This window comes from Orcinus orca, chromosome 12 (assembly GCF_937001465.1).
Source record: "Orcinus orca chromosome 12, mOrcOrc1.1, whole genome shotgun sequence".
NCBI classification, from domain to species: Eukaryota; Metazoa; Chordata; class Mammalia; order Artiodactyla; family Delphinidae; genus Orcinus; species Orcinus orca.
The window spans coordinates 26,543,792-26,569,064 of record NC_064570.1 but is presented as its reverse complement, the minus strand read 5'-3'; the positions used below and the strand labels follow the sequence as shown (position 1 = coordinate 26,569,064).

The following is a 25,273-nucleotide window of genomic DNA, read 5'->3' as shown; positions in this document are numbered from 1 at the left end:
CTTAAGCTACAAAGATAGTTTTAAAAGTGGTTTCCTTCCAAGTACCTATTTAAATTTATCTGGTGGTGGGAAAGGAGGTGATGTTGCTGCAGATTAGTGAGCTTGCTGCAGCAATTTGATAGTGACAACACTTTAAAATCTTGTATTGCTTAAAAATCCACTCTATGTATATAATACTTAAGAACATATAGGAATATTTAACAAAAATTTTAATATGACAAATTTATGTATATTCCCTTAGGTATTTAATGAATAGTTTCTATCACCATCCCGTAAGAACTCATATATATGTCTCATGAACTAACCAAGGGGAAACTGCAAAAATACCACAGAAAACATAAAATTGAATTTACTGTCTGCCTATCTAATATCTGTTCTTCCCTCTTTTTATGATTTTGTTTGGAGAAACAACTGGCCAACTTAAAAGCTATGGAGTTTCTAGCCTCCTTTGTAGTTATGGGTGTCCACTTTTGGCCAATGAAACAGAAGCGAAAGTATGCTGGACATTTCTGAGAAACTTTGTTTTCCTTTTTCCTCTTCCTGCCTGGAATGCAGATATGGAGGCTGAAGGCACAGTGGCCCCTTGTCACAGTCATGCACCAAGGATGGAGACTAAGGATGGAGAAGCAGAAAGAGAGCTGAGGCCTGGGACACTGGATGCATGGGAAAGAAAGGTGTTTTTTTTCAGCTTGGGGTAATCAGAGAAGGCGTCTCTGAGGGCCTGAGAATTGAACTGGGACCTAACTGATGAAAATGAGGCAATCCTGCCAAAATCTGGGGACTGAGCCTTGGTGGGCCTGATGGACAGAGAGAGGACAGCGTGGCTGCAATAGAGAAGGTGAGGCCCCAGAGGGAGGCAGATGTCTATGCTAAGGGTTCTGGAAGGGTGGAGTAGGAGTGGAGGAAAGAGTGAAGTGATCTTGGAGAGCCAGCAGTGAGCGGGCTTGAAGAGATCTTAGTTCTCTACACAGAAGTCGAACCTGGGTAGCCTGGATGAAAACCAGGAATCCTAGCTGCTAGTCCACCAGGGGCTAGAGGCTAGAAGCAAAGTTCCCCTGGTTCTTGTCCCCGTTTGAAAGCAAGAATGTTTCAAGGAGGCAAAAACTGTAAAACAGGCACAAAGTTTATTATTAGAGACACAGCACAACAAGTGGGAGAGCACACTAAGAACCATTTGTTTATTTAAGACAGAAGCAAGGCAGAAATACACACCCAGAGAGAAAGGGTACAGGCGTCCTCTCTAAAGAGGAGGAGTGCAGTAAAGAGGTGATTTAAATCACTCATATAGGACAGTCCTTCCAGGTCTTTGTTTACCTTTGGCCAATTACCTTGTTTCTTTTTTCACACCTGACCTGTTTGTTCCCCAACATGCGTGCACAATTTTTTGCTAAGATGGATTCCACTGCAGAGGCCTGTGGGTGCATGTCCACACTTATTATGGGGTGGTGCCCCCTCCCTTTTTGACCGCCAAGGAGGCTTCCTTCCTGTGCATGTGCAGACTGGGAAGTTTTCCCTGACCTTAGGAGTGGTCATCTTATCTCTTTACCTCAGCAGAGTTCAGCTCCGGCCACTAATTTTGTCCTTCGAGTGTCTAGGGAAAACAAGGCTTCAATTTTACTCCACTTGACAAACACCAGCTGTCCAGCCCAGGGGCCCATCTATCTCCTACCTCAAATGCAGAGACTAGTTATGAATCAGTTGCAGTAAGGAGTCTGCGTGGGAAACCCGAAGGCTTAGACTGGTGATGGGAAAGAGTGGAAAAATTCAGAAAGCATTAGAGGTTGAGACAACAGTAGAACTTATGATGGAGTAACATAAACTGAGACAGAGAGGAATCCAAATGAATTCTAGTAGCCTCAACACCTGGATGGGTGGGGTGAGATTAACTGAGATAGGGAATCCTGCAGGTCAAGTACATTTGAGGGTAAAAACTCCATGGTTCAGCTTGGGCCATGTTAACCTTGAGGTGCCTTTTAGATTTACAAGTGGAGAGGTTGGGTAAACATAGGAGTGGCCTTTCTGAAGAAAGCCAATCATGTGACTGTACCACGGTGGCCAAATACCGTGAACTTGAGGGGCAGCCAAAATAAATCCATGATGTAGCCCAGCATTGAAGTTTGGCCGAATAAGAAATGTTGCAACAAGAGACTCAATCCAATTCTCTCTCTTTCAGAGTCTGAATCCACAACATGTAGAAAATGTAAATAATTGATTGTAGGAGCAGCTACCTTACAAAGAGAAGCCGTAAGAAAAGCTATGAGGCAGCAGAAATCATGAGATTGAGAGAAGAGAGAATTGTTGTTTGGAGAAACAAATGGTAGGACAGAGCACTGGAGCATGGAGCAACAGATAACCCTGCCACCACAGCTGTCCTGCTCCCCGCACAACTTTCTTGTTCCTAAAAACCATTCCATCTTCCTCAAGGCCCCATTATGTGTGGTTCAAACCATTTCCTCAAATATTTCTTCTCCTTCTCTTTTCTTTCTGGTATTCCCTTTAGGTATGTCACACCTTTTATAGTCAACTCACAGTTTTTGGATGTTCTGTTCAATTTTTTCAGTCTTTTTTTCTCTTTGCTTATCAGTTTCGAATGTTTGTATCAACATATCCTCAAACTCATTTCTGTTACAGTGTTTTTCACCTCTAGCATTTCTTTTCCATTCTTTCTTAGCATTTCCATCTCTCCATTTACACTGACATCTGTTCTTGAATGTTTTCTACTTTTTCCAGTAGAGCCCTTAGCGTATTAATCACAGTTGTTTTAAATTTGCCAGTCTGATAATTCCAACATCCCTGTCATATCTGAGTCTGGTTCTAATGCCTGCTCTGTGTCTTCAAACTGTATTTGCTGCCTTTCAGCATGCTTTGTAAAAAAACCCAAAACAAACAAACAAAAAAAGCTGTGGAAATCTGGACATGATGTATTAGGTAAAAAGAACTCTGCTAAATAGACCTTTAGTGGTATGGTGTTGAGGTGTGGGGTGAGGGGAAGCATTGTTCTGTGGTTTTGTGAATTAGTCTCTTGTCTTTTAGAGAGCCTGCACTGCTGAGCTGTGAACTTCACAAATGTTTCTCAGTCGCCGCTTCGGTGGAATAGGATGGCTAGAGGGGCCTGGAGTTGGGCATGTCTCTTCCCTTAGGTTAGTTAGGCTCTGATGACACAGAGTTTAGGCTCTGGTAGAATAGTTTCTCTTGAGGGCAGGCCTTGTTAAGAACAGGTGTATTTCCAAATGGTTATTTCCCCTCTACCTCCGCAGGAAGCCTGGGGAAGGGGACTTTCTCTGACATTCTTTGTGAGGATCTGATAGGGCTTCTGCCCTACAACTGTGTCTCCAATGTGGGGGGCGGTGGTTTGTCCTCTGACGTCGCTTTTCCAACAGCTCGGAAAAAGTAAGAGTTGTTGATTTCTCAGTTTGTTCAGCTCTCCACTTGCTGTTTAGGACGGAGTGCTGACTTCCAACGTCATTACATGTCTGACCGGAAATTGGAACCCCTGGTTCAAACCATTTCTGCTGATGCTTATTCCCCATCTATCTAGATAATAAACCAACCATGATCCAACATAACCTGAGCCCAACACACGCAGGACTATTCTCTCTTCTTCTCTTTGAAAGTCCTGTCCTTGTTACCTCGGAGATGCCATCCTTCCCCACTAAAGTGTTGTGCTTGAATCACTGAACGATGCAGCAGCTAAGCCTCAGAGGGAGCTAACTAAAGCCATGGAGTTTTCAGACAGAGTTTCATTAATTAGAATATTACCAAAATATTTTTTAAAATGCTATTAACAACCAAAATACCTTAGAAAACAGCTTTCATTAGTCACAATTACTGTACCTGCTATCTCTCTCTGGGATTTCCTTAATGGCGATTCTGACTTGGTTGCTCATATCTCGACCTGCATAAACTATCCCATAAGTGCCTTTTCCTAAAACGACTCTGTCACCATTTTCGTCATATTCATAGTCATACTACAAAAGGAAAAAGGGGGAGAGAAGATTGAAAATTAGTTGCAGTCCACATTTTAAACATCAACTTTTTCCAAGAGCATTTTTTCTTATTTTAGCAAATGGCTTTAACAAGGGAAAGAATAAGACGAAGTTCAAAGCAGCAGCTTCAAGAACCAAAATACAGACTCAACATAGAGCGTAGTGTGTTCATATTTTCACAACTGCTATGAATAGAGGGGGGACTGTATTTAAATCTGTAAAGGTGCTTCTCCAAAAGCCCACTTGGAGTTTTCTACCCACTGAGTCCTGGTTTTCATTGATTCTGGAGATGAGTATGATTAGCATCAATGTCTATCAATAGCTATCACATCTCATTAACCTTTCTTTTGTTTTTCAGCTTTTGGTACTATGAAAGTATTTCACGCTCTGCCAGGGGAATAAAACCACTGAAAGGCTTTGCTTAAGAGGAAAATTTTGAGGTCCTACTGGTTGACAATAATAAAGTAAGGATTATTTGTACTTCAGCCCCGATTCCCAATTCCCCAAGATTAAGACATTTTAAAAATAAAAATGAAGGAAACATTTCATTTTTGATGTAAAAAGGAAATATTTACAGCCCTAAACCCCAAAGCATCAAGCGTGTCAGTTGAATATGGAAAATGGATCAAATGAAAGGGGTATAGTGACATTTGGTAGGGAGGGACCTTCTCAGACCTGGAGGTATCACCCAGAAAGGCACATCTTTTGTTGTAAACTTAAACTACAGGATTCAGGGTCAGCAAATGATCAAGCCAAGTGTCTGTAGAAACCCAATGTAAAACTACAAACCAGCAGGGGAGACCATAAGCACAGGCTCCTTCTTTTGTCTACATTTTGCTAGAGTATAAAACTGGCAGCATATAGCTAGGTTCAACTCACCAAAGGGTTTGAGTTAGCCATTAAAAAAAACCTGATTTCTAACATTCATAAACCTGCAAAGTTAACTTTAAAACAAAATAATCATCCAAAAGAGGATAATGATCTGACAGTCACTAACAACATAGCCTTAAAATATACAGAGCTGACAAAATTACAGAGAAAAATAGACAAATATAAATCACAATAGGTTTTAATAGAACTCTTTTAGAAACCAATATATCTAGCAGACAAATTCAAAATAGAGACCCTAATGGCACAAATAACAAGTTTGGTATAACAAATACAGAGAGAACCCTGTATCCAGATATAAATTCCTTTTGTGCATATATGAAAGACATAAAATAATTAGTCACATATTAAGCCACAAAGAAAATTTAGACAAATTTCAAAGAATAGCTATCATAAAAACCATGATCTTTGACTATAAGATATTAAAAATAAGATAGCCAAAAACTATGTTTGAAAACTGACTATTACAGTTTAAAATTATCAAGGGATTAAAAAGTAAATGATCATGGGAATTACAAAATAGTTGAAAAGAATGACAAGGAGATGAAAAATTTCATGGCTTTAAAGAATTGCATTAGATATAGACACTATGGAGAACAGTACGGAGCTTCCATAAAAACCTAAAAATAGAACTACCATACAACCCAGCAATCCCACTACTGGGCATATATGCTGAGAAAACCATAATTCAAAAAGAGTCATGTACCACAATGTTCATTGCAGCCCTATTTACAATAGCCAGGACATGGAAGCAACCTAAGTGTCCATCGACAGATGAATGGATAAAGAAGATGTGGCACATATATACAATGGAATATTACTCAACCATAAAAAGAAACAAAATTGAGTTATTTGTAGTGAGGTGGATGGACCTAGAGACTGTCAAACAGAGTGAAGTAAGTCAGAAAGAGAAAAACAAATACCATATGCTAACACATATATATGGAATCTAAAAAGAAAATGGTAATGAAGAACCTAGGGGCAGGACAGGAATAAAGACGTAGACATAGGGAATGCACTTGAGGACACGGGGAGGGGGAAGGGTAAGCTGGGACAAAGTGAGAGAGTGGCATGGACATATGTACACTACCAAATCTAAAATAGACAGCTAGTGGGAAGCAGCTACATAGCACAGGGAGATCAGCTTGGTGCTTTGTGTCCACGTAGAGGGGTGGGATAGGGAGGGTGGGAGGGAGACGCAAGAGGGAGGAGATATGGGGATATATGTATACGTATAGCTGATTCACTTTGTTATAAAGCAGAAACTAACACACCACTGTAAAGCAATTATACTCCAATAAAGATGTTAAAAAAAAAAGAATTGCATTAGAAAAGAAAGAAAAATTTTAAATGATCAAGTTAAGTGGTCAGTCAAGAAAATACAAAAAAGAAGAATATATTACTATCCAAAGACAGTAGAATAAGTTTCTGGTTTTGGCAATACAGTAGGCTAGGTATGTGAAAATGTTGGGCTTCCCTGGTGGCGCAGTGGTTAAGAATCCACCTGCCAATGCAGGGGACACGGGTTCGATCCCTGGTCCGGGAAGATCCCACATGCTGTGGAGCAACTAAGTCTGTGCGCCACAACTACTGAGCCTGTGCTCTAGAGCCCACGAGCCACAACTACAGAGCCCGTATGCCACAACTACTGAAGCCCGTGCACCTAGAGCCTGTGCTCCACACCATAACGAAGAGTAGCCCCCACTCACCACAACTAGAGAAAGCCTGTGCGCAGCAATGAAGACCCAATGCAGCCAATAAATAAATAAATAAATAAATAAAATTAAAAAAAACATTATCACTTAAAAAAAAAAAAAGAAAATGTTCCTGTCCAAAATACCTAGATAAAATAAAATACTTTTATTGCCTAGCCAGGCTTATAAAAACATAAAGAAGACTTCAAGGAGCTAGAGATTAAGAGGTAAAGGAACACTAAAGGGATAATCACAAGAAATGATGTCCCTGCAGCCCAAGCGGTGGGGATGAGGGCAGGGCTTTCAGACTTATTAATCTAGGGCAGAGGTTGGCAAACACTTTCTGTAAATGGCCAGATATTGAATATTTTCAGATTTGTGAGCCAAACGATCTCTGTGGCATTGACTCAACTCTGCCACTGTAAATAGCCCATTCAAATGGGCATGGTTTTGTTCCAATAAGACTTTATTTACCAAGGGAAGTGGTGGGCTGGATTTGGTCTTTGGGCTCCAATTCACCAATTCCTTATCTGAGACTTTGGTCTTAATGGTCATTGGGGACAGGAAATGAAGCCTTGTGCCTATGCAAGGTGAAGAGCTGGAACACATAAAACCAGGGTCCTTGAGGACTATAACATGGTGAGATGGTAGATTAGAAAGAAGTCAGCCCACTGCACTGAGAAACAAAAAGAAAGCTTATCTGTCTTAGACTAAGCTCTGAGTTGACAAAAACAAGTCTCCTCTGAATGCTTCCAACCATTGGCCGATCCTCATGCCGTCTGAAGTTCACATTTACACTTATAATTAATACCCGTAATTGGTCTTGAGCCTGGGAAATCCCTGGAGTGACAACAGAAACACAGCAAAACATTTAAAAGGAAGACTCCCTTAATACAGGCTATGCAGGATTCTCACTGAATATGCACCACTGAAATTGAGCTCACAATCCAAAATTTTAAAATATATAATGAAACAATTCACCATCAGTGAGTGTTGGCTGATTTGACAAATATCAATCCCTAAAACTTCACAAAATAAAAGAAATTGAAACTCTAAAATAAGTACATTTAACATAAAGATACAAAATAAGAAATCCAAAACATGAGAAAAGGATAAGACACTCTAAAAAAGGCCAGACAGATTTGAGACAGACTCAAACCTAACCTCCAGAAGTTGAGCCCTAAGTAGGAGAAATAAAAATAAATTCACACTCAGATATGATATAGGGAAACTACAAAATATGAAAGGCAAAGAGAAGATCATAAAAGAAAGCAGAGATAACAAGGACAAATTACCTACAAAGTAGGTAATCAGATTACTCGGTGAACTCTCTGGGGTATACACTCTCAACTTGAGACACCACTGTCACAGAGGATGAGGAATATGGGGGCATACTGTTACCAGCTTGTTTATTTGTTTCCAATAGGTTTCCAGGCCTTGACAGAAGGCAATCAGGCTGTACGCTTTTGGGGAAAGCTATGACCACATGCTAGGACTGGGTGAGCACTGGTCTCCCTGTTGTAGACCCTTCTTTGGCAGAGGAAAGAGGCCAAGCTTTGGAAGACAGGTGTCTACTTGCCCGGTGGCAACACTGTACCCAATGTACAATAGAGAATACTCCTAGCTACCTAATGGTTGAAGGCTGTCTTAGACCAGAGGAGAAAACTAGATATGTTTACAGGATGAGAGAATAGGAAACAGGGATCATTTAGCAATTTCCCCACACTAAGATAAAACTCCAGCAAAGAGGCAGTAAACATAGTCCAAAAATTCCACTTGAAGGAGTCCAAGTCTCTACACCCAACTCCTGTGGCCCGGACTTCTGCCATGCTGTACCATGCATGCCGGAACTCTACCAGCCAGGACCCAGGCTGGCAGGAGGCAGGACAGGGACCATCACCAAAGTAGCTCATCTTCGCCAGTGTGTCTATCAAAGGGACGGAAACCTGTACACTGAACCTAGTACTACCACCACCTTACATTATTATAATGCACTATAATTAAAAGAAAAAAAAAACAGCTTTCAATAACCTACCTCATTTGATGGTCATAATAAGCCTTTGTCATAGTAGGGAAGGTCTATGATTAGCTCCAATTTACAAATGATCAAAAGTATCTTCCACTGAAAGTATGTCAGAGCAGTGGTTTAAACCAGCTCATCAGGTTCCAGGTTTTCTGTTCCTTCTACTGCCAATGGTGAAGGAAAATCCTTTTACAGCATGAGAGCTGCATCTTAGTTCTTAGTTCTGGTTCCAAACACCAGTACTGTAAAGATGTTCCAGCATATTGTCAATATCCAATGAATACCCATTCACTTATTCAAGCATACAGTAGACATCTCTTGGCCATCTTAGACTCCATTCTTCCCTTTCCCTTACTCCCCACATCAAACTGATTGCCAAATGCCACCAGGTTAATCCTCACTGCTCTTGCCTCATTTCAGGCCTTCCTTGCTTCTGTACTAATTCTACAGACTCTTAATTGGCCTCCCTGTCTTCTCCTCTCTTGTTGCCCTGTTCCCTAATTCATTCTCCATTAAGTGGACAGTGAACTTTCCAAAGTTCAAAGTTCCAAAGTGAGCTTTCCATGTTCATACCACTGCCTCTGCTTTATCCGTTCCTCATGACTTTCTGGATCAAATCCAAACTCCTTAGCCTGGCATCAATGCCCTTCAGGACCTTATTTCTGCCTCTGTGTCTAACCTTCTATCTCATCAGTGTCCCCCCAGAATTCCCAGGGAGGTTCCACAGATCTTTGTGCCTTTACACATATGCGTTTTCTACCTAGGTAATTCTGCCTTCAAAACAAGGAAGCTTTCTTGAACTGTCCACCTGACCCTCAAAAGCTGGGTTAGATTCTGGTCTGATATGCTTCCAAGGCCTTCTGCCCTCACTCGCTCACACCTTTTTCACTCTTCTCTTACCCAAATCTGCATTCCAGTCTGTACTCTGAGCTCTTTGAGAACAGGACTTTAATTTCTCTGTCCCTAGTCTTAGCCATATCTGGCTTGTAGTAGAGGCTCAGTGATTATTGGCTTAATTAATCAATCAGGTTATAAAAAAATTGATGAGACCCTTTTTAAAAACCAGGTGCCAAAACAAAACATTTAATGTTGCTATCCATTTATTTTTGATTGAAAGGAGCTTTGCCACAGGGATACTTACTTAACATAGAGAAGAATATATAAGCCTTGATGAAACTGCTCAAGCTTTAGTTTCCCTAAGGAATGTAAAGCATCAACAGACTATTCCTTTTTAAAAAAACAAAATTAAGTATAGGACTCCTGTTAAATGACATGGTCATGGTAAAAATCAAAAGGGCTTTCAATAAAACTGAAAACCGTTCCAATGGGTAGCTGCCGCTTGGTTTCTCCTTCTTTTTTAACCCCTTTTTCCTATTCTTACAATACAGAGATATGAATTGAAAAAGCAGGCTTGAGAAAACTGCCCTGATCTACAAGAAGAGAGAATCATCTATGTGATGGCCAGAAAAAGTAGACCAGAGCATTGGCCAGAAGCCAAGGGAAGGCAGGGTCTGTCAAATGACAAGTAGGTAGAAAAAGGAAGGTGGGGACAAGGCGAATTCAGTATTTAAAAAAATAAAAATAAAATTACACTGCTTATATAGCTCGCATTCTATTTCTACGACAAAGGGCTAGCAACTCAGGCTGTTGCTGAGGGAGACCACTGCATTCTGAGGCAGTGATGAGGACGCTTCTAGAATCAGCCCTCTCTTGTTGCCTGCCCACAACTGCCTAAACTGGCACTGGGAGGAGAATGAGCGTAGGAAGACAGTCCTGACAAGGCCAAACAACGAAGTGATGACTCACTTAGTCCTTGCACCGTCCAGGGATCCACAGTAAAACAGCCACCTTCTAAAAAGCCATGTACTTCCCCCGGCACTTAATCACCTTAGCTGAGTAGTCACCTCAAAAAGCCAAATGATAGCTTTGCTAATTTTCAGTCTTTATCGCCTTAGTAATATGTAAATGCTGAAAACATTAATAACTACATTAATTCATTTCATAATTCATGAAAACATTAATGCTACTAATAGCATTAATAGAATAGGAAAAACGCTGCAGGTACAGATATCTAATCTCATAGCTCTCTCCTCCCTCAGATCTTTACTCAGACCTTCCCTTCTCAAGGAGCCTTCCCTGGCTTCCTTGTCTAAAATTATACACCCTGTTTCACTGTAACTTCCTAAATCCTTCCCTGCCTAATTTTTCTCCTCTATACTGATCATTATCAAATATAGCATGTATTTCACTTATTTACTATCAGTCTCCCACTATACTGCAAGCTCAGTGAAGACAGGGATTTTCTGTATTTTGTTCTCTGCTGGATCCCCAGCGCCTAGAGAGTGCCTTCCACAGGTGTCGAATAAACATTTGTTGAGTGAACTGATAGAATCCACTTGGACCCACTAATGTGGTACCAAGATTATTTTAAGCTGAAAACATCTGAATAAATTGCAGCTGCAGAAAAAGCCTTATCTAAACTTTTTTTGCTGACTTAAGCAAAGTCTCTCGAAAATACAGCTGCCATGATCCCCTCTCCAGGAGGTTTAGGACCACTTATACCTGGATAAGAAATGACTAAACCAAACCTTTTCAAAACTTTCAGTACCTTCCACTTGTTTCTCATTAGTTTCCCACCATGTTGCTTTCCCTTGAAGTCCTATTAAGAACTTTCCTTATTAAGATAAATAAACTCTTAACTCTAGTTGTTCAGGAATCACTTCTTTGCGTGTTCCCTCGTACAGAAATAAACTTTGTCTTTTCTTCTGTAATCTGTCTTTCGTCAGTTAATTTGCAGGCTCCCAATTACTGAACCTGAGGTGGTAGAGGAAAAAGTTTTTTTTCTCACAACAGAATAAATGAATGAGTAACAAACTGATATTCTTATCATACAACACCAGAAGTGATAGCTTTTCTCAGGCAGTGCAGTAATTGTGGATGTTCAACTTGAGATCTGTACAAAAACAGAAACAGGATGCCAAAGAAAAACAAACCAGTGTACTACTGGATGACTCTGAATTGATGTAAATGAATTCTAAACCATCATTCACTGTTAATGTCTGTCTGTGAGACAAATCAACAGAAAAAAAAACGGTAAGGTATTTCATCATCCGGCAGATGTCTGAGTGAAAGGAAAACATTCCTTTTATCTTGCTTGTCCCTAACCCATCCCACAAGGGGGCAACTTCCTCTCTATGCACCCTGGAAACTACATATAAACAGGTTCACAGGGCCAGCTGCTATGATTACCTGAGGCTTGTGTCAATCATATGCCCATTTTGATAAAACAGTGAGGTAAATATTACAAATGCATTAAAGAAAAAGGACGAGGAGGGGAAAAGAGAGGGAGAATATATGTATGTTTGGGAGAGGCATGAGGAGGAAGACAACATATTCTGTATTGAACACCAAAGTACCTCAGTAATTTATGGCTTTTTCAAGGAACTAAAAGAGAGAGAGTGACAGAGAGAGAGAGAGAGAGACAGAGAGAGATGAAGAGAATGGGTTGAGTGGCTTGATTATGGTATTCAGCTTGATTATGGACTTAACATTGATTAAACAATCTTCAAGCTCATTTCCCAGCATTTACTCTGCCCCCCTGCAATCCACATCCCCCTCCCCCCAGTTTGAGATATGGTTTAAACAGCTCTGGTTTTGTCACTCCCCAGCTTCAAACCCTTCTAAGCCTTCTGAATGAACTTCTGCTTGGATGCCTGACACCATGCAAGACTGTGGTGAAAAGGGAAAGAGAGCCACAGTCCAGCCTTGGGATGTAAACAGTCTGGTGCAGGCTACTGAATTACAAGGCAGTGAGAAGAGCTAGGGCAGAGGAGTGGGCAAGAGTGCTGTAAGAGCAGAGAAAAGTGAGAAGGGGTGTTGAAAATGATTCAAAAGTAAAATGATTCAAAAGTCAAAATGACCCTTGAGCTGGATCTTAAAAAATTAGGAAGCAGTCACCAAGTAGGACAAAGCAGAAAAAGCATGTGGGGTTGGGCACCTGCACGTCAAGCCCAGAGGCAGGAACAGCCTGGCTGTCTGAATAATGGAAGGGAGTTCGGCATTGCTGGACCGCAGAGTGCAAAGGAAAGCTAAGTTACAGCCAGGGAGGTAAGAATGTTCTAGGGTGCGGAAATCTTCTACAAAGAGTAGCATCAAAGCTTTTTCTTTTTCATTTTTAAATTTTTTTAATACCATTTGCAGCGACATGGATGGACCTAGAGATCATCACACTGAGTGAAGTAAGTCAGAGAGAGAAAGACAAATATCATATAATATCGCTTATATGTGGAATCTAAAAAAATGGTACAAATGAACTTATTTACAAAACAGAAATAGAGTCACGGATGTAGAAAACAAACGTATGGTTACCAGGGGGGAACGGGGCGGTGGGGGGAGGAGGGATAAATTGGGAGATTGGGATTGACATATACACACTAGTATATATAGAATAGATAACTAATAAGGGTCTATTGAATAGCATGGGGAACTCTATTCAGTACTCTGTAATGATCCATATGGGAATAGAATCTAAAAAAGAGTGGCTATATGTGTATGTATAACTGACTCACTTTACTGTACAGCAGAAACTAATACAACATTGTAAATTAACTGTACTCCAATTTAAAAAATTAAGAAAAAAACAAAACAAAACTTTTTAATCAGGGGAGTCACCGGATTAAATCTGCCTGAGAGATCTCTCCAGTGATGGCAGGGACAGTGTATTGATGGCAGGAGAGATATCAAGTTGCATGAGAGATTCTGAGGACCTGAGATGGGGGGACTGATGGAATGGGGTGAGGGACTGGAGAAAATGCTGGGGGTGAGGCTGGAGCAGAAGTTGCTCTGAGGTGTCTGGCTTGGGTAACAGTGTAGATGCCCTTGTTCTTAGTGAAGCTATGAAAGGCTGGGAGAACAAAAACAGGGACCACAGCTGATAAGTGTTAGAACTCTTACAGTTAACTGTAATTCATTGTTCAGTGATTTCAATATAAATTTATTAATACATTAAACTATTTAAGATATGGGTTCATAATCCTTCCATTTCAAAAGACAGCCTTGAATCAAAAAACATGGCCTTGAATCAAAAGAAGTTGTTTCTCTTTCTGTTTAAAAACAGAAAAGTCCACTGAAAGTGGTATTGAGCTATATTTAAAAGACCTGGTACAGTTTATACTAACCTTGAAAATTATAAAAAATGTGAGCTAGGAAAGGACATTTAAGATCTTCTTGTTCAACTCTCATGTAAGGAATGATATCATCTTAACCCAGCAGGAGTAAGGATTTTGTCCAAAGTTATAAAACTGGCTACTGGCAAAGTTAGAGCCAGAACCCAAGACCACTGACCCCTGCACAAGGATCTTACCAGAGCAGAGTCCAATATGATCAGTTGGAGGAGGGGTCTGACCATGACCCGAAGGAGGCTGAATCCCTCCCACAACTATAATGCTTCAAAGAAACCTTGGTTTTTTAAATCAAAAAGAAAAGTAAATCTTAACTTGGGCTTAGAATAAGAAGTTTTTCAAACACCAGGAAGTCTAAGGATTAGCTTCAAATTTGTGGTTTATGGAACCACATTAATAGTTAATGTTTGCCAAATGCTGATGCCACCCCAAGTGAAGTTAAAAACTTTTTAAAAGCATCTGATCTTTCCAACATTTTAATTTTGTTTTGGGCCAAGGTACCCAAAGGCTTCAGGAATAATTGGCACATGTATTGAAACAATTTTAATTCTATCTCAAATGAAGGTAAAGACCAGAAAATAATTATTCTGCATATAAATCTCCAAAGGAATCCTTCTTGTTTATACTATGAAGAATGGGAAGAGGAAGAATTATTTTTGCTACGTCATTGATGGGCTGAAGTTTGAGTTCAGTTTGTGGTAATGAAATTAAGGAATTCATTTTAATCAAATATTTAGAATACTGAAAAAATAATGTTAGTCGAGAATGTTGAAAATAGCTAAGAAATGTGATCAAGGGTATAATGGAGTTATCATAAGTTATGTAAAAATATAAGTTAAGGTTATTTAATAACTCATATTGTATAGGTGTTCTGGCTACAAAGGGACATTCCCTGAGAGGGAGAGCCAAGATGGATTTCATCATCTTCACAGCCCAGCACATCACCGTATCCATTCATTAATGTTATGCTAACAGAACACCCAAGACTACAACATCAGCAATGTCACTAGTGGCAAAATGGCAAACTAAGCCAAAATATTACTTCAATACTTAAAACAGGTACTCTTGAATTCACTGTATAGACTATACAGTCCACTGGGAATACTGCAGAAGTCATTCTATGTCATAGACTTTAAATTATTCTGATAGAATGCAAAGGACAGAAGTACACGAGTGTTTTTCTAACATTAAAAGGATAATGGGACTTCCCTGGTGGCGCAGTGGTTAAGTCTCTGTGCTCCCAGTGCAGGGGGCCCGGGTTCGATCCCTGGTCAGGGAACTAGATCCCACATGCATGCCGTAACTGACAGTTCATATGCCACAACTAAGGAGCCCGCAAGCCTCAACTAAGACCTGACACAACCAAATAAAAATAAATAAATAATTTTTTTTTTTTTTTTTTTAAGGAATAGTATACCTGTGCTTTCTTGAGAAGTATGAGTTAGGAGCACTTTGATGAATCGGAGAGCACTATGGTATGAGATGGTTTTTGTAAGGTCAGCAGACCTACTAAAACTCTCTGGATATTCCTAGGAAGAAATCTGAGCACTTTCCTCCATCTTTGGCTGGTGAGTGTTCTCAGCGTTTGCAGGAGAACTGTCTGATCAAGAAGGGTGTCTTACAAAATCCACCCCATTTAGTACCACTGCACACAGATCAGGAGACCTTGACCCTGGATCTTCTTGACAGCTCTCTGAAAAGTGATCTACCTACCTCTTTTACATTATAAGAGACTGAGTCAGGAAAATCAGCTGGCCAGATTCACCACAAATTCTAAGGCAATTAAAGCCATGTTATGCAATGCACAGGGTTAAATGAGTTTCTAAAGCAGAGTCTCTCAACTGTTGATTCAATCAATTATGAAGACCAAGCTTGTCTAACATGGCTACCATAGCCTGTCTGCGCTATGTGTATTTTTGGTAAGATGGATTTAGTTTTTCAAAGAAGGGTATGAAATAAAGGATAGCTATCACTGTTATTGCTTTTGTAAACCCAGCAATTTATGATATTGTAAAGTAACTTTACGGATTTTCAAATCTATCCACTTGCTAATTTATTACTAATGGAACTGTTTCATTTTCATTTTCTTTGTTAACTTTTACCCTGGCAGTTGCTATGTATCAAGTGATTCTAAATTTAACCCAAATAAAAACAGAGATAATGAGGTGCAGTCAAAAGAGCACTGATGTAGAAATCAAGAGATCTAGTCCCTACCCACAATCACTTAAATAAGAAAATATAACAGTGCAAAATATAAAGCATAACAAATAAGAAGTATTGTCTATAGTACTTCTGCAGACAGCAAGCTAGTGCGTGGGGAAGATTTCTTTTTTCCAAATTAGGTCTATCATCTTTTTATAACTTAAATGAAAGAGGCTTAGGCTTAGCCAGGAATATCAAAAGCTACACAACTGCTAGAGAAGTACAGAACTTAACTACAGGCAGAATTAACAATTGGTTATTATATTTAAATTTCCCTCGACTGTTACCCTACTACTTCAACGCTTACCTAAAACTTCTAGCCTACGAGATGACATTATCCAAGTGATCTAATACACTAGGTATACCAGTCAGGTTGGTGTTCTAGTTTCTTCAATTTCAGTTTAACATTAGAAATGTAATTTTCATATTGCTTGGATTCAGAATTCGGTCCCAAGTCATACACTGGGAGAGGCTTGGAGGAAACAGAGGCCGACTACCATGCCTGGAGAAGTGTCAACCTTCAGACACTGAAGATGCTCAAGTGCGAGAGTCAGCTCTCTCGAAAGTCCCCAGCGCTGTCCTCACTGTGGTGGCAGCCTGTGCTATACACAGCAGAAAGACATGATGGAGAAAATGGACACAGTCGAAAAACAGGTGTCTGCAGTGTACCATATCTAGGAGGCACAAGGAAAAGCACTGCGGTCAGAGCAACAGCACTGGGGTGATTGTTATCACCTCCTCTCTCTTTTTTGGGGGGGGGTACGTGGGCCTCTCACCGCTGTGGCCTCTCCCACCGCGGAGCACAGGCTCCAGACGCACAGGCCCAGCGGCCATGGCTCACGGGCCCAGCCTCTCCGCGGCATGTGGGATCTTCCTGGACTGGGGCACGAACCCGCGTCCCCTGCATCGGCAGGCGGACTCTCAACCACTGCGCCACCAGGGAAGCCCTCATCTCCTCTCTTTATTCTGTTAATCTTCCATTGTTTCAGGTTCTCTGCTTAAGCATACAAATGAGGACCACGAATGCTTCTAACATTCAGAATTTTCACTGAATTTTGCTTGTCTGAATTGCAACATAACTCAGAGGAGAATAAAAAATGTGTAAGGGCACTGTGACTCTTGCATTGAGGGTTATCAACACCCTCAAAGATAAAGCATAGTTACTCACATCAGAGTAAGATACAAAAAACTCAGTATTCCTGACTAAGAGTTCTCCAATGTTTGCTTTTTAACCCTTTTTAACCAAAGGAATTCTAGAAGCTGCTTTTAAACATTAAGGGAAAGTTTACAGACTCTGGCTGAGCTCTCTACCCTTCGTCACTACTCACGAAGCGCACACGTGCACAGACACACACACACACACACACACACACACACACACACACACACCCCTTTCCCTCAGTAAAGCTTTAAATAGTTCATTCTAAAAAATTAGCCACAGAGAAATTTAGTAAAATGAACTCAGAAACCAAAGTCATTACCTCCAGGGAGTCACCTTCACAATCTCCTTCCTCTGTATTTCTCCCCTTCTCTTCAGTAATGGTGTTCACCATTTCAAAAAACCTGCAATGAAAATTGGTATGTGGTCACTCGTAATACATAAGATATTACATATAAGCAAGCACGTTTCAAAGTGACTTCAGAGCAAAACAAATGGAACCTAGAAGAGTCAGGCAATAAACAAAATATCAGCATCAGTGCGAAAAATATGATTTTTCATATTTTTGGTAGGATTTGCCGGAAATTTCTGACCTAATGCCTCAAGTAATAGTAACATGATATGTTACAGAATTAGAACAGTAAGGCTAGACAAGGTCACAGAAATGTTAAGAATGTGGACTTGAATATCATACCAAGGTTGCTAGTATTTGCGTGATTTGCGGCAAGTTTCTCCACCTCTCTGAGCCTCGTTCTTTAATTATAAATGGGGAATATGAGTACCTATCTTACAGGTTGTTGTGAAGATGACTTGAGGTAATACTTGTAAAGTGCTCAGCACAGGGCACTCATTAAATATTAGCTATTATTGTTTTGCTGCTGTTAATATTACTATTTTTAATGGGACATAACAGAAATACCCAGATTCTGGAATAGTGTCTCTAAATTCTGAGCTGACTCTGCGACACAGTGTTGGCCACTACATTTGATCTCAGTTACTGAATCTTCTGCCTGAGCACCTCAGTGTCATACATGTGGGGTCCCATATATACAGTCTGCAAAATACTGATGGAATCAGGAATGGCTAGCTTGTATGTTTGTGACAGAAGCCACCTTTCTGTTGGTGACAAACATTTTCTTCAGGAACTATTCTTGTAAAGTTCCTTTTTTTTTTCTTCCTAGAGGTCATTTCAGAGCTCCCCCCAAAAATTATGGTAAGAAACAGATCTTCCCTCTGCAACGCTAGCTGTGTCTATCCATTCAGAAGGGATGCTAATGGTTTCTAGCCCAGAGGTGGAGTAAGGGAGGCACTGTGAACAGAACTGATGATCTCACAGGCAGGTGATGCTGTGCACTGCCAGCCCAAGGGAAGAGCAGGTTACTGTGTGACAAGAAAAGTCTCCCTAACACAACTCAGAACGTTTATGCTATCTCTGTACCTATGAGATAATAGAAAATAAATATTGGTCTCTGCCCCCCAGGTTCTGGCCCAGAACTCCTAAAACCCTTGTAAGTGATAAGAACACTACGAGCATCTCCTGTGTTCTAATATTTGTCTAAGACCCCATCTCTAACATAGGGCTCCTAAAACCTTCGTAAATTCCTAAGTGATACAGAACCAGGAGCATCTTTTGTTCTAACGAAGCGACTCTGGGTGGACTCCTGGATGGGGCTGGTCAAGACCAAGCCACGATCAGAAGCTTGGACTTTTCAGCTTCACTCCCCCACCTTCCTCCAGAGAGCAGAGAGGGGCTGGAAATAGAGTTAATAATTGTTCATGCTTACATGAGGAAGCCTCCATAAAATCCCAATAGTAGCGGGTTCAGAGAGCTTCTGGGTTGGTGGACATACCCATACAGGGAGGGTGATGCACCCCAACTCCACAGGGACAGAAGCTCCTGCACTGGGGACCCTCCCAGACCTCACCTTAGACATCGCTTCATCTGGCTGTTCATCTGTCTCATGTCCTTTAATAAACTGGTAAATGTAAGTAAGTGTTTCCCTGAGTTCTGTGAGCCTCTCTAGCAAATTAATCGAACCCAAGAAGGGGGTCGCTGGAACCTCTGATCTATAGCTGGTATATCTAAAGCACAGGTGATAATCTGGGCTTGTGACTGGTATCTGAAGTCAGGGGAAGAGACAGTCTATGGGACTGAGCCTTTAACCTGTGGGATCTCACTCTATCTCCAGGTAGACTGAGTTCAATTGTAGGTGTCACAGAGAATTGCTTGTTGTGGGGTAAAACCTCCACACATCTGGGGACCAGAAATGTCAGAAATAAAGTGTTTTGTGTGAGGAATAAAGGAGACACGAAGGAAAGAAACACAGTAGGGAAGAACTGGGTTTTTTTCCTACACAGGAAGGAAAAAACCTTTTCTTATACAGTACCTCTTATCATCCATCCATCCATCCAACAAATACTCATCAAGTTTCCACTAGGATAAAAAACTGTTCTGGCCTTTGGGAATATGACAATGAACAAAATAGACAAAGTCCATTATGGAGTTGGAAGCCTCTCTATGGAGTCTGCGTGTGATGCCTAGTTCCTCACTCTTCCTTTCTCTATATATACATTCTTTGGAGGTTAAAGACAAGACAAGAAAATCCCAAACCTGATCAGAATGATGGTATGCTCCGATGAAGATTACATATCCTGATGAGTTACAGACAAAAGCAAGTTCAACCAAAAGGAAGAACATGAAAGACCTAAACAAATTCTAGGTTTAAAGATAGACTTTAAGATGTGAGGTAAAGATTTCCATCAGCTACTCACACAAAAATTTTCAACACCAACTTTTCTAAATAGAATATAACACTTCTAGTGGGGTGGGAGTACAGTGTAAGTTTTAGATGCTTGGATCCTGGAGTAACATGTGCCCGGTTCAAATCCCAGGTTTTATGCTTTTTGGCTATATATGATTATAGGTAGTTAAACTCTCCAAGACTCTACTTTTTTTTTTTTTTACTCTTTTCAACAAAAATATTAATATTACCTACCTAATAAATTTTATTTGAAGATTAAAATAGATATGAGGTCTGAGGTCAGTACTCCATAAATCTTAGCTATAATTATCACTGAAACCAATGAAGAGCCTTGAGAATTCAAGTGTAAGTAGAAAAGTCGACCATACATGTGCTAGGAATTCTTTCTTATTTCCAAGTCATTTTACTACACATTTTACAATAATAAAGATAAAACTTTAGCCAAGAATCTTAAATTAAACATACATATTTTTGGTACCAAGATAAAAATGATTGACTGTATATTGTAGCTAGCATATCAATCATTTATAATGGGCTCAAACAGTGATTATTTGAAAGAACCACCCCAGCAAAATCTTAAGTCCAAGCTGGCTTTTACCTGCACGTTGGTGTCTAAATTGTCACGCACTTCTATAGGTTCCCACAATTAGTCACTGTGTTCTAAGGGACCAGGAAGTACTTAGTTATTAGCCCAAGACAAATATACCCAGGGAGGTTAACCCAAATATACAATGGAGTCCATGTATTTTTGGATTATCTTTTATGGGTGTAGATTACATCACTGGCTCTTAGCTCAAGTTGTTCCTCCACCTAAAAATCCAATATAATTCGTCGAGGGTCGGGCTCAGGCGCTTTCTAGAGCCCACCAGTTGATTCTAATATGAACAAGAGTTAGGAGCCACTGTTGCAGACGATGGTGAGATTATTCGAAAGAATTCAAGAATGAAAATTTTGGTAATCACATAATACATGACCACTTTAAAAATGAGTCATAATACTTGGCAACTAACTGGTAAATTTGGTTAATGTTTTGTCTAAGGAAAAATAAATTACGACTAAGAAAAAGGTTCATTTATTAAAGAAAGTTCCCCAAATTCTCAGTTAAACATGCCACATAATTATAAGATATCAGTGCAAATGAAATATTTATATAAGCACATGGCCATGAATTCTTTACAGGAGCTACATGTTCATTCATTAATTAAAAATAATGATCAGGTAAGAACAGTCTTTTTCACACATAAACAGTGACTAATACGTACTTTTTACAATGAAGTTCTGTACAGAAATAGATTTGGAAATCATCAGAATTGTGAAGCACATAAAGAAAACAGCATCGTTCTTCAAATTTAGAAACACTGAAACAAACAAAGAATTATTCACAGTAATCTCAATACTTCATGTACTGTAATGAAAAATAAATACTTTTTATATTCAGTCCCAATTATGATACCAGTGTTGTTTATACCAAAATGTTATAAATAGCACTTTAAAAAGTGACATTCCCTGTACCACAACACTAAAATTATTTAATATTCTGAGCATTATCCTCCTGCTTGTATCGGCAGATAATGTTGCTCTGGGGTGTTGTAGGCACACAAGCCATGTGTCCTACAACTTAGCATGGGGAAGGGGTCTTGCCTGCTGTAGCACTAAACTGTGTGCTTGAAAGAAAAGCGTAAATATCAACTGGCTTACTGACCTTGGTGATTCTGGTTCCGTAAGATGTGTCGAACAATAAAATGCTTCCGAAGCTAGGAAGGCAATGTGTGGAGGCAGGTAAAGCACCTCATTATTGTAGAGATTATAAAGGAGTGAAGAAATATGAAACAGCACTTGGTTTGGACTCAGCAAGTCCTTTACTTTACAGAAATTGAAACAATTTTGAGTTTACCAGTCAGGCCACGCTCTTTTTTTTTTTTTTTTTTTGTGGTACGCGGGCCTCTCACTGTTGTGGCCTCTCCCGTTGCGGAGCACAGGCTCCGGACGCGCAGGCTCAGCGGCCATGGCTCACGGGCCCAGCCGCTCCGCGGCATGTGGGATCTTCCCAGACCGGGGCACGAACCCGTGTTCCCTGCATCGGCAGGCGGACTCTCAATCACTGCGCCACCAGGGAAGCCCCCAGGCCATGCTCTTTTATGCCAAGGGTTGGCAACTATTTTCTGTAACAGGTCAGAGCGTAAATATATCAAGCTTTGTAGGCCACACTACTCAGTTTTGCTGTTGGAGCAGCCTTAGGCAATACATAAATGAATGAACATGGCTGAGTTCCAATAAAACTTTATTTACAAAGACAGGCAGCGGGCCATATTTGGCCTGTGGGCTATAGTTCTCCAATCCCTATTTTATGCCTCTGCATCTGCTGTTCCTTCCATTTGGAATGCACATCATTTTTGACTTTTTAAAGAAATTCTATTTACCATTTAAGGCCCACCTTAGACCTCACCCTCTCTCCCTTCACTACTTCTACCTGAAACAGAAAGACTTCCTCTTGCCCCTCTGGTCTTTGAACATACATCTGTTAATCTCACACTGTACTATCATTAGTTGTTAAATGTGTGCTGCTCTGCTGGGCTGTGAGTGCTTCAAGAGCAGAGTTCATGTCTTAGTCCTTTGTGCATCCTTAGCAGAACAGGACTCAACATTTGACAGATAGCTGCTGCTCAATAAATGCCCATTGGCCGAGCTGAACAAGTCCTAAGCTGATGCAAGACAAACTGCTGACAGCTGGATTTTCTTCTATAGTTTGTCTTCTATTTATAGAGGAGGAAGTCAAGAAAAGTTAGCTCTCTTTGAAGTCACACACTGGAACTCAAGTTTCTCAACATATAAACCAACAGTAGCTGCATATAATCATTCCACGCTGATAAAGTGAAATTTATGTTTACCATACTTTCCTAGATGGATGGCTTAAAAAGGCAGCAATAAGTAATGAGTGTCTTGCTAATGACTGGTCTTAAAAATTAAATATTAAGAGAGTAATGCTTTATTTGAGAAGGCATGGATTGGAAAGATATATATTGAGTCAGTCTGGCCTGTTTCTGTTCACATCATTCATGAGGTAACAGGTGTTTTTACCAGGCAAACTCCAATTATCAGTGACCCAGACGACTCTGCCAGTTCACAGCCTCCAACAAAACCAATTACTATTATGCCAAAAGCAACAGAGTATTGTATAACTGGCACACAGAAATCTGATTTTTCTCATTTCTGTTTATATGGGGCACACAGTAGTAAACACAACTAATTTGGTTTGAAATTTGCAAGAGCTGGTGTCTCATAAACTTCTGTAGAACAAGTATGTAAACATTTAACCAGTGGCTCTTGATTCTGAAATAAATCTCATTTCTAAACCCCAGGAATTGGCATTAGGATGGCAATGTCAGAACTGAAGGGAGCCACTGTAACCTCAAGAACACTTCATTAACGGTGACCTCAGGAAAAGTCGTAGAAAAATGAATTCCCATAATCTCACCATATTAATATTAGGTACAGGACACAATCTGGCAGATGGTATGTATGTTTTCAATACATCTAAGGAGAGATTAGTTCCTGGGATACCAAAAGACCAGAAAAACCATCCTCTAACATAAACCCAGCTAGAGAGGACCCCACACAGCTCACTTTTATCCTCACCTTGACTCTGGTCCACAGTTCACATTTATCTCTCTGTCACCACATTTTAAATAGGTGACAAGTGCAAGTGCAGAGTCAGTTCAAACAGTGAAGGTTTTGTTGCAAATTTTTTGTAATGGAGATAAAGAGTCTGAAGAAGGCTGAGCATTTTCATCAACAGAAGGATTCTTGAAGTTCTTTGCCTTTTTAAATCATGACTACAAGTCCTATCCAAGACATTCACACTCTAGAAAAACATCTTCTAAGTAAACGAAATGCACCAAGGAAACTTACCTCACTCCCCTGACAGAAGAAGCACTAAAATTCCACTCATGTATACCTTTCTAGAACACAGGGGAAGAACAACAACAAAGGTTGAGTCATCCAAATGAAAATAACATAACAGTAATTTTGTTTTATTACTTTTAAAAAATATACACAGAGTCATTTTTCCTAGTGCATAATTCTCCACAGACAAACTATCTGGATGGAAACTGCAGTTCATTCTCAAGCCACAAGGGTGATATTTACTCTACTTAATAATTTCTGTACTTCAATAAAACAGTTTCCAAGAGAACCTAGGAGAATTAGTCTTATTAAATTCTAAAACTTGATTTTTAGCAGATTAACATAATAACTGTAGAGCCTGAAATTTTCAAGTAAAAAACCCAGTGATCAAGGTAATTCAATTATAGTTGAGCGATATTTCTTTTCTGAGAAAGAAAAACATTAATTTGAATAAAATCTCTTCAAGGTTTAAAGATAATTACTTCTGAATTATCTTTAGTTACATATTCTAACCAAAATGGTGGTTCTATTTCTTTAGAAAATAGTTCAGCAAGTATGTATGTGTGTAGACACATGTATACGGTGTCCATCGTTGCTACAATGTGTTGTTACCTAATTTATGCAAAAGTCAATACGCTAATAAAGTTTAAACATAAGACATTTAATTATCATATGATAAACATGGATGATTTACAGGGCCAAGATGAAAAAAAAATGTGGGCATTTATTTCTTGAGTTTATTACTAAATCTGAGTTAAAACTAGTATTAAATTCATATGTATCTAAATTAAATAAATGACAAGCTAGATGGCATTCCCTATAAAAATATTTGTGACAATATACTGAATAGAATTAATAACAAATATTTTTCTGGAAATAAAGGAGTTGATACATGTATGGTAGTTAATTCTGTATTGTATTGTTTTGTAGTCAATTCTCATTGCAGTTCAAATACTGTATTGTAGTCAATTTTGATTGCAGTTCAATTCTGTAAATGTAAAACAACCAGGGAAACAAGCTCTTATCCATCCACTTAAAATACTGCCAGAGGCTGAGGTCTTAGCTGGGCTAGTGAAATGGGTAATGAAGCCCATGGCTCTGAGATGGCCCAGAACTCTCCTTTTGGCCAAGGCAACTCAAAAAGCCATCATTTATATCCATAGCACCTAGTTCTTTGCTAGGACCATGCAACTTAAAAATAGATCCTCTCAAATCCAAAGTAGATTTACTAAAAATCTACTTTCAACGCACATCAGTCAGGTCATGGGGATGTGACCTGAATTAACACAGAGCAAATGCTGCTGTGCACGAGGCCCAGAGAGGGCAGAGACCTCAGAAAGGTACTCATGGAATGCGGCTTTCTTAACAGGAGTACAGAGGGACTTAAATTAAAATAGCAGCCTGCAGCTTCAGCTGGTAATTTGGAAAGTTGCTTCTAAATCCTGTCGGCCTCAGGTGACCTTCTAAAAATATGTG

General features: G+C 39.8%; 1 protein-coding gene across 4 annotated transcripts in view; it reads right to left on the bottom strand.

Annotated features, from left to right (window-relative positions):
* MAP3K5 (mitogen-activated protein kinase kinase kinase 5) overlaps window positions 1–25,273 on the bottom strand; it is a 210,953-nt gene that overhangs the window by 42,521 nt on the left and 143,159 nt on the right. For all 4 annotated transcript variants that reach the window (XM_004263783.4, XM_033406517.2, XM_049695571.1 and 1 more), the window contains 4 exons: window positions 23,804–23,853; window positions 21,157–21,252; window positions 17,455–17,536; window positions 3,835–3,968 (listed from right to left, as the gene is read on the bottom strand). In XM_004263783.4, the coding sequence (XP_004263831.1) occupies window positions 3,835–3,968; window positions 17,455–17,536; window positions 21,157–21,252; window positions 23,804–23,853 (362 nt within the window). The remainder of the gene's footprint in view (window positions 1–3,834; window positions 3,969–17,454; window positions 17,537–21,156; window positions 21,253–23,803; window positions 23,854–25,273) is intronic.